The 9,523-nt window shown below is 52.7% G+C and overlaps 2 protein-coding genes across 11 annotated transcripts in view; one reads left to right on the top strand and one right to left on the bottom strand.

Moving 5' to 3' along the window:
- The first annotated feature begins 469 nt into the window (after positions 1-469).
- Positions 470-4,211, top strand: ARL6IP4 (ARF like GTPase 6 interacting protein 4). Its single transcript, XM_085075462.1, has 5 exons — positions 470-659; positions 973-1,317; positions 1,719-1,836; positions 2,981-3,050; positions 3,220-4,211. The coding sequence occupies exons 1-5, from the start codon at positions 470-472 to the stop codon at positions 3,274-3,276; spliced, it is 780 nt and encodes a 259-aa protein (XP_084931588.1). The 3' UTR covers positions 3,277-4,211.
- Positions 4,212-4,264: 53 nt separating this feature from the next.
- PITPNM2 (phosphatidylinositol transfer protein membrane associated 2) overlaps positions 4,265-9,523 on the bottom strand; it is a 121,851-nt gene continuing 116,592 nt past the window's right edge. For all 10 annotated transcript variants that reach the window (XM_085075454.1, XM_085075449.1, XM_085075453.1 and 7 more), the window contains 2 exons: positions 8,724-8,852; positions 4,265-8,459 (listed from right to left, as the gene is read on the bottom strand). In XM_085075454.1, the coding sequence (XP_084931580.1) occupies positions 8,121-8,459; positions 8,724-8,852 (468 nt within the window). In that variant the 3' untranslated portion in view covers positions 4,265-8,120. The remainder of the gene's footprint in view (positions 8,460-8,723; positions 8,853-9,523) is intronic.

The following is a 9,523-nucleotide window of genomic DNA, read 5'->3' as shown; positions in this document are numbered from 1 at the left end:
ATTCTTCCCCTTGGCTTGTGTCTGCTCCCAGCATTTTAAAGAATGGGGTGATTGACTCGGGGAGGACATTCTGTTCTGCTGACTGTGGCTGCAGTATCCATCACACTTTGCCTGTGTCCCTCTGTGGAGCAGCATCCTGTCAGCTCCCAGCACTGTGGGGTGACTGTGGGCACAGCCCTGCCTCACACACCAGCCTCAGGCCCCTCCATGCTGGGGATCAGCCTGATTCTCCAGGGACAAACAGCAGGAACGCAGGGAGAACCTGGGGGAAGGTACAGCTGTGACGGCAGACCCTGACCTATCGCTCTGGTGGAAGCTTGGTGGATTTAATCCACCCAGCAGGGAGGATTTAACCAGGAGCAGGTCTTTCAGGGCTGGTTGGCTCAGATTGGATGGCAGGTTTTTGGGGCTGCTGGGCAGGGCTGGTCCCTGCATGGCTCTGATGTGACCTTTCCCTCCAGGAGCTGACATGGCCCACAGCCGGTCACGGAAACGCTCGCGGAGCAGGAGCAAAAGCAATTCCCGGAGCAGGCAGGAGAGGAAGGAGAAGAAAAGGAGGAAGAGCAGCAAGGACTCACATCAGGATAGCAGCTCTCCACCAAGAAAGAAGATCTCTGGCTCTCATGGACACAAGTCAAGCTCGGCAGCAGCCAGGGAAGGTGGGGAGGCCCCTGACCTTGCATTTTCACCACATTTGCAGAGGGCCATGTGGGAGAAGAGGGTCCCTGGTTTTAGCTACATCAGTGTCTGTCACCTTGTCCTGCACTTTGTGCCCATTTAGGTGTGGTTCTGACAAGTGCAGAGCCCTCAATCCCTCTGCATGCTGACCTGGCACTGCACAGTCCCAGGTTAAAGGTGGGCACAGAGGGGAATTCCAGGCAAGAAAGAAACCAGGCTGGGAGGGGGAAAATCAGTATCTCTGCTGCTGCAGGGCCACGGCTGCTCCACTCACCCTCTTCTTGTGTATTGCAGAAAAGAAGAAGGAAGGAAAGGACAAAAAGAAGAGGAAAGCCAGTACCTCTTCATCTGGGACATCTTCATCCACCAGCTCTTCCTCATCTTCCTCTTCCTCCAGCTCCTCTTCTGATGACTCCAGTGACAGTGACTCCAAGACAAAGAAGAGTCAAGACAGCAAGAAAAAGCAAGTGAAACAGAAAGACAAAAAGAAGAGGAAGAAGAAGAAGAAGAAAAAAATGAAGAAGAAATCAAAAAAGAAGGCAAAGGAGAGGGTTAAGGAGGAGAAAGCCAAAGGAGAAGAGGTGCCTGGTCCCTCACTGGAGCAGTGGCAGAAGGAATCAGTGGTGGACTCTGGGCCAGGTAATGATGCTCTTTCCCTCCTGTGCACACAGGAGTTGTGCTGGTCCCTTTCCATGGGAGGTGTCTGAGGGAAGCAGGGCTGTGGACAGGGAAGAGCTCCAGGCTCTCATCCCTCCTGTGTGTGGTGCCTACCTTAGAGCCACACTCAGAGATTCACTTGTGAAGTGTTAGGATGTAGTTTATAGATGTCAGTGGGGAAATGGAAGGACAGTCAGCAGTAACATCCTGGCAAAGCTGGTCTTGGCTTTGGGATGTGCAGTGTCCCTTCCTTTGTGTGGTTCATCACTGAACTGCCAGGAACTGGGTGTAGAATGTTGTCTGTGGGCTGCAGCCATGGTGCTGTGCCCCTCTCCTGGTGTCAGCCCCTGGTGTCACAGCTCTGACTGACCACTGCATTCCAGCTCTGACAGACGAACAGAAATCCAGGATCCAGGCTATGAAGCCAATGACAAAGGAGGAGTGGGATGCGAGGCAGAGTGTGATAAGGAGAGTCGTGGATCCCGAAACGGGGAGAACCAGGTATGATTCCTGGGGGAAAGGGAGGTGGGTTGTCCATTCCCATCCATGCTGAGTGGGTTGGAGGCCTGGAGGATGCCTGTCCAGGGCACTGCAGCACCACACCTGGACCTAGGTCCCCTTCAGCAGCACAGGCCTGAGCCGACCCCTCACAGGTCCCCCCTCATCACACCTGGTGTGACTTACCCAGAAAGTGACATGATGACAACAAATCATTGAACTGTGCTGGAGCTCCCCACAAGGAACACTGGGCTGCGTCCCACTGCTGCATCCACTTACCCTTCAGCTCCAAAGCCCTGGGCTCTGGTTAATGCCCAGGTGGGAATGAGGAGCAAGTGTGCCCTGTGGGGTTACAGACAGCAATCAAACCCAAGTTCATTTAGCTGCCAAATAGAAATGACCCAGTTTTTAATAAACTGCATCTTTTCAGCAAGCAGAAAACGTCATGCTGAAGAGAATTGGGTATGACAAGTCCAGTCTTAAAATAGAAGGCAGCCTGCAGGGCTCAGGGAGGTGTGGAACAAAGGTCGGTTCCCTGTAAGCCATGTAATGAAGACAATTAAATTTCTGTTCATGTATGGAGGTGTGAGCCGCCTCCAACACTGCCTGGAATTTGCTCAGCAAGATGCTCCCCAGCCTGGCTGCATTTCAGGCCCAAACTGGCACCTGTTCCTGAATGGCTTTGCAGTTTCCTGGGGCAGCCAGGACCACACCTGAACTCTATAAATAAAAGAGCTGTGTTGGGGCACTGTGGATTGTAGGATGACATGAGATGCTTTCATTAGGAGTGTTTTCTCATGCCAGTGTGACTGACTGCACACAGCAGGCAGTGCCCACCGCCTGGGGCAAGGCCAGCTGGCCCTCAGTGCTCAGGGGAGTGCTCCTGTCCTTGCTGCAGTGTGGTGACATTAATCCCATGGGAGCAATGGCAAAGCCTGCTGTGCTATTTAGGCTTGATAGAGCACAAAGTACAATGTCGGGTAGGTCAGCACTGGCCTTGCCTAGAGATGGATCAGCACAGCACCTGGTACTGGGTTTGGGGGAGCTGGGGCACACCAGGTGCTTTCAGGGTGGGAGTCACTCTCTTCTGCAGCTGCAGGAACCTGCCAGGACCCTCATGGCTCCTGGGCCTGTGCTTGTCTTCCAGGCTCATTAAAGGAGACGGGGAAGTCCTAGAAGAAATCGTCAGCAAGGAGAGACACAAGGAGATTAACAAGGTAGTGGGACTCGGCCACCAGCTTGAGCTGCAGGGGGTGGCTGGGCACAGGCAGGGAGCTGCTGCACCCACAGGGGTTGTGTTTTCACCCTGGGGACAAGGTGAGCCCTGGCAGCACCGCTGGGGCCCCCTGGGCAGGGAATGCTGTGAGTGTTGTGTCTCCCTTGCAGCAAGCCACGCGTGGGGATGGGCTGGCCTTCCAGGTGAGGACGGGGATGCTGCAGTGAGGGGAGGCACCAGCCAGCCCAGGAGCCTCTCCTGCTGCCCCTGCCAGCCTGAGGGAGCCTCTGCCTCTGGAGCATGCAGACAGCACCGTGTCAAGATGTTCCCCAGGGGCCTTTTCCAGCCGTTCCGTAAGTTACTGACTGGGAAGGAGAGCAACTTTAGTGGTTCATCTCCCAGTAAACAGCTTCTCCCCTCTCTGTCCCAGCTGAGGCCAGTGGGCTGTAATGTACCTGAGCCCTGTTTGCCCCAATGGTCCTTTGGATGCTGGAGGAGCTCAGCAGCACCCAGGGGACAGGCTTGAGGGTGCTGAGCACCTCATGGTCCTTTGGGGTCAGGAGCCAGTGCTGTGGCCAGGACAGGGTGTGTACCAGGGTGACAGAGCTGGCTGTCCCTTTTTTCCTTCAGGGGGTGCCCATGGCCCTTTCCTTGCTGGATCTGCCCCCAGGCCCTTTGCACTCACTGACCCTGCTCGGAAAGGAGTGGCTGTGGTGTTGTGTGGCTCTGCTCAGGCTGTAGCACCTCTGCACCCCTGAGTGCCACCCTCCACTGTGCCCCAGGGCTTCTCCCAGCCTCCCTGCAGCTTTACCTCCTCGGGTAGCACTGACCTGATATGCTGCACTGGCATCTGTGCCAGTGGGCTTTGTGGAGGGGTGGCTTTGCCTTGCTCTCTGCTCCTGCATGCAACTTGTGTCCCTTCCCCACAGCACATGCCCTGGGCAGTGTTGGGGCTCTGGGCTTCCCAGCACCCAAGGCTGCTCTGAAGTGAACACAGCAGCCCTTTCCCTTCCTGGAAAGTCCATAAATCTACAAACTGTGAAAAAGAAAAGGACAAATAGGTTAAAGGACAAATGGGTCCTGCAGGAGTGATCCCCACAGAGGGTCTCCACATTCTGTTCATTGCTGTAACCCCATTAAACTGGCACCTGCTCACGTTTTATGACTTGTCTCTTTCTAGAGTCTCGCCCTACCCAAAAAAGAACAGACAGAAAAGAGCCTTCCCATTTCTTTAATCTGTGTAACTCACAATGATACTGTACACAAAGCACACCAGGCATTGGAACGATGCACTAACAGCAAGGAGGAGAAGGAAGTTGTACAGAAGGTTTGCCACACACAAGCGAGTCATCGGCACGGCACTGCACACACGGGGCGTGCCCGGCGCCCTCGGGCATCCCCTCCGGTGGTTCCCCACACACAGCTGGTACCCCTAGAGCAATTTTTTATAAATAAAATATAACTAACATCGTTGGAATATAAAATTGACAGTCGAGGGTATCAACAGGCAGAGGGAGGGGACCGTAAGGCTTCTAGAACTAATAGGAAATGCAGCAAACAGTGGCGATACCTGAAGAAGGGGCTGCTACAGCAAGCACGGCGGCTGCTGGGCGGGTGGGAGTGTGGTGGTGACCCTTTGGCTGATGTCTGCTCACGCCTCCGACACTGTAAACGGTTTTTGGTATTAGGATTTCGCCTCACCTGACTGAGTGATCTGAGCAAACCCAGGAAAACGACTCGGAGGGAATGCAGGGCTCCTCTCACGGGTTTTTAAAAGACTTTAAAGGGACAGCGTCAGGTAGAAAGTCTGGCCTAAGGGTGCAGTAATATAAAAAGCTGCTTTTCGTAAAAAATCTGAGCTCCGCAGCAGAGTTTGATTCCCATGGAAACGGAAAAGCAACCCCAAAGCCCGAGGCTGTGTTGTGCTGATGTGCAGAACAGGACGTGGGCTGTCACCAAGGGCTGCCCAGACAACGGCCGAGGGAGGAGGACAAGAAACTTTCCCATTCTCTCCTTTCAAAGCAAACAAGTTACTCGTAACAAGGATAAATTAGGTCTTTAACCTGACAGTGCCCCTCTAGTAAGGATGGAATTTACATTCATCTTCCCCTCACCGCGTCCAAACGGATCCTCTTCCATACACGTGGAAAGGCATCGGGTCACATGCATTGCTCTCCAAAACAGCTCGGAACAAACAGGTTATAAACACAGAGTTAAACTATTGCTATTGTTCTGTGAGTGAGTAGCACGTTGATCTCTGCCTCAGAGGGATGAGTGCCAGATGGGGGCGGCTGAGGATTGAGTGATGGAGACGGGGATGGACTGAGTCGGTGAAGAAAAACTTATTGGCATTATTTCCTGGTAACTACACCCACCTCCCGTGGTATTATTGCAGCAATAAAGGTCCTGCTCTACAATTGCTTCTCCGAGTTGGATCCGTACAATGGCAACGGATGGGGGGCCAGGAAAGGACCCGGGCAAGGTTCAAGAAGCTCAACAAAGGATGAGGACGGAGTGCTATGATTGTCAGGCTAACTGGTCAGGAGTTGTTTCAACCATGAAGTGATGGAGAGGTGAGTATCATATTGCACTTCTGCATTCATTGACAGTTACATTAAACTTGGTCCATAAAATAATTGCTTTGTACATAATGCCTGAAACAAAAAGCTACATTTTTAAATATTAATAAACCCTGAAGGTTCCAGTCCCTCCAGACATATTTTTTCCTCTACATAAATAAATAACTTTCAATTTTATATATCCACTTTTTATGTTGAACATTTACATTCGCCTCTGTTTTACACTATCTACACATAAGAAAATGTGAACATCTCGTCAACACAGGAAAATGTACAGATCATGCCTTGGTTGTGGACTGGGAGGAAAGGTGAATTTTGCAAAGGCCATATCCAAATTTGCAGAAATTATTTAGTGATGTGGTTTGGTGACTTCACAAGATGGACTGTGGCTTGGCTTCCTACTCAGATGGCATCTGTTTGATAGAACATTCGGCTAGCAAAAAGCTGGGACAAATTCACATTGTTTTCAAACCCAGTAAAAGCTCTGGATGTACATTCAGAGAGAGCCAAGCTGAGTCAGCAAAAAGGGAAGTCAGTTTTTGGTAACAAAAAGTCATCAGGTACATTCTGTAATTGGATAATTACTAAAGAGAAGTGGTTAAACATTTTGCAGTCGGGTCTGAGCGCTCCAGGGGCGCGGATGCCGGCGGCAGCTCCGCACTGTCCCTGCTCTGCCTCGGCTTGGAGCCTCCACACCACGAACACATGAGCTGGATGAGGTGGATTTGCCTACCGTGGCCCAGAGCCAGTGAGCAGAGCAGCTTTCACAGTGCTGTGTATCTCAGTGCGGCCGTCCTGCACCATTCTTACTGAAACAGGTAACAAAATGAAGCAGCCAGTCTAAAAAATTCTCTGTTATAAATAAGATCCTTTTAAGTAGAAAGTGATATAAAGACAGGAAAGTGTGGTGGGGAAAGCAGGGTTACACACAGTCGGGGAGCTCGGTAGGACTATAAAATCTCCATGTGAAGAGGCCAACTGGAGTCTGTGGTTGGGCACCCCAGTACCCTCCGTGTGGATGCCTCTCTGCCCCAGGAGGTGTGTGCAAGGAGGGAACCTTCGCTGGCCCCGGGAGGGACAGGACTGAGGGGCTTTTTGGCAAGCCCTCCCTCTAGGCACTGTTCTCTGTCCCTGTCTGGGTGTCACCGGGGTGCCAGCCCTCTGCCACGCGCCCGCCGGCTCGCTCCAGCAGCACAAACCCAGCGCCTCAGGCACATCCACTGAGAAACACACCAGAAAAATTAAGATATGGCCTTTTCTTAAGGTTGCCTGACATTGTTGGCACACTTCCTTACAGTCTCCTTACTGCTGGAAAAACTTCTGCACAGGTTGTTTTTTCTTTAAAATATATACATATATATATGTGTGTGTGCATATATGTATAGATATACACACACACCCTGGCTTAGCAATATTTCATTGTCATGCACTACAAACACTGGTGTAGCTACATGAGATGGTAACAGGTTTCCATTCTAAAAATCATCAGTGCAAAAAACAATGAGGTTTTACAGTTCAGTAACTACAGGTAAAAGAAGCAAGTCTAGTTCCCATGAAAGCTGCTACTGAACTTGGAGAGAACCTGGGAAGAAAAGAAGTCTCAGAGGTGGGTGTTGAGAGAGTCAGACCCTGCATTTGGATGAGAAGAACTGCAATGCAATCCAGCTGCTGAGTGCCTTCAGCTGCTTCCAAATATGTGGTGGTTACTTGTTGGAAATAATACATAGCAAGACTATTTGGAGACTTTAACAGCAAATTAAGTGTCTGAGGTTTGTAACAGCTCAAACAAAATAGCTTGTATTCCTCTTTAATAGATCAACACATTAAATTCCATCGGCTTCTAAAAGGTCTCTTTAAAAAATAACAGTAATAACGACCCCGCTGTCTTGGGCACGGATCTGCCGACATTCTGCCTCTGCCAACGGCATCGATACAGCCTTAGCTTTGCACTGCACCAACTCCTTGAGAAAGTGGCTGCACTTGGAGCTCTCTGTACAGGTAAAGCTCTCAGTCGCTCTGCCTGACAAATCCCTCGCTCAGGGCTGGGGGAGCAGCATGTTACCCAACCCAGAGCCCCCCAGTGTGACTCCCAGGACAGCCCAGAACAAGTTCCCCCAGCCTCATGCCCTGTTCCTGTGGCTCTGAGGACAGCACTCGGTCACCGTATCGGAGCGATGGCTAACAAGGCGAGGAGGCACATATTTACAGTCACTGACCCTGGATAAGAGAAGGAGGCAGGAGAGAGCGCCATCTTCATCTGGAGACTTCCTCCCCGGTTTCCAGCTGTTCCTTGGGCTCACGCTGCACAAACCTGACGCTCTCGCTGCAAGGCCTGCACGTTCTGCATGGGAAACATCCCGTCTCCTCCCAGAATGCCATTTTATTAGAGTAGCACCATATTTACCCTTCCAGCCCGAAACGCCGGCCTCGTCCCTCTTCCCTTTTGTTTTCTCCTCCGGTGGCTGCAGCTGACAATCCTGGCTCCAGCCTGGCTACTTCTGCCCCAAGAGGCCAGACTCCAGCCGGGACGCGGCGCTCCGGCCCCAGCAGCCCGTGGCGATGCTCATGCTCCTTTGGCTGCGCTCCCTGTCCCTCTCCTTGTCGCTGTCCGACTGGCTCTGGGTGCGCTCGGGCCGGTGGCCGGCGCTGCTGGCCGCGGGCTGGGAGGAGATGGTCCGCAGCAGGTGGTTCCTCTTGCGCAGGAACTCGGCCTGGCTGGGCAGCCCGAAGCTGCCCTTGCGCAGCGCCATGCGCGTGGTGTTCTTGGCGGGGCGAGCGCGGTGGTTGTACTCCAGCTGGGCCAGGTGGGCTGCGTAGCCTTCTGTGATGAACTGCGGGGTGAGGGCAGGCGTTAGAGGGTGGACACGTTCCCCTGAGAGCCACTGGCAGCCAGATATGTTCACTCTGCCAAGCTCTGTGGGGTGAGCAGCCATGGCAACACTCACACCCATTATGTGGTCCTGCTACCTGGGACAGTTCCCACCCTGCTGGACAGCACCAGCTCAGTCACCCTTCTTATGATGACCAAATTCCCTCCTCCCTCCCATGGGAGGCCCTTGGCAGCACCTCCAGGGCTCAGACAAGATGGCTCCTACCTGACACTGGCTCTGCAGCTTCTTGGTGGGTCGGCCAACGATGTAGATGTGTGTGGGTGGGAGGCTGATGGAGGTGTACACGGAGATGTCCTTGGTGGATCCATACGCCGCGTGGATCCTCATTTGGAGCTGGGGGAGAGAAAGCAACGTGTGGTCAGAACACATGGGCACCTTGTGCTGCTCAGCAGGGTGGGCTTTGGGTTTTCCAATAGCATTTTTGGGAATCTCAGGTCACTGGAACTAATGTAAGTTCCAGCTGGATAATGAACTGCTGAGTGAAGTGCTAATTAACAGAGCTGGGGATGTTTACAGGCCACAAGAGGAGAGACAGTGATACAAGAGCAAATTTCCACTTGCTGATCCACAGCCTTCCCTTGAGGTGTGCAGCGGGCAAGGATGCTGCACACTTCACTGCCTGCTGTCACTGAGGGAGGAGCTGCAACCCCTGTGCAGGAATCATACCCAGTAATGTTCCTCTCCACAGCCAAGCTGCTGTTACCTGCTGAGCAGAGGGAGAAGGGACAGGCAGCAAAACCTGCTGCTTTTCAGGGATAACTCTGCCTCCACTATGAGCAGAGAGGAGCTCCTGGACAACTCTTCCTGTATTGGGCTGGAGCAGGGGCTGGCAGGGGAGGTGTGGACACTCGTGCCACCACACACTGGCCAGCTTTGAGCCCAGAACCACAGGCCAGGGAGATGGAAAGGGAATTTCTGACCCTGGTCCCAAACTTGTGGAGGACAAGAGAGAAACTGAGGGCCAGCTGCTCCCTCCACTGCAACTCAGGCTGAAAAGGAAGCCC

This window comes from Lichenostomus cassidix, chromosome 15 (genome assembly GCF_008360975.1).
Source record: "Lichenostomus cassidix isolate B80296 chromosome 15, HeHo_3.0, whole genome shotgun sequence".
Lineage (NCBI taxonomy): Eukaryota > Metazoa > Chordata > Aves > Passeriformes > Meliphagidae > Lichenostomus > Lichenostomus cassidix.
This window is presented reverse-complemented; position numbering and strand designations above follow the sequence as displayed.

What these genes read in the sequence shown, in the direction of transcription:
- ARL6IP4 (XM_085075462.1), top strand. Translation starts at nt 470, where the DNA reads ATGGCCCACAGCCGGTCACGGAAACGCTCGCGGAGCAGGAGCAAAAGC. An exon ending in AGTGGTGGACTCTGGGCCAG is followed by an intron (nt 1,318 to 1,718) that starts GTAATGATGCTC and finishes ACTGCATTCCAG; the next exon opens with CTCTGACAGACGAACAGAAA. An exon ending in GACACAAGGAGATTAACAAG is followed by an intron (nt 3,051 to 3,219) that starts GTAGTGGGACTC and finishes TCTCCCTTGCAG; the next exon opens with CAAGCCACGCGTGGGGATGG.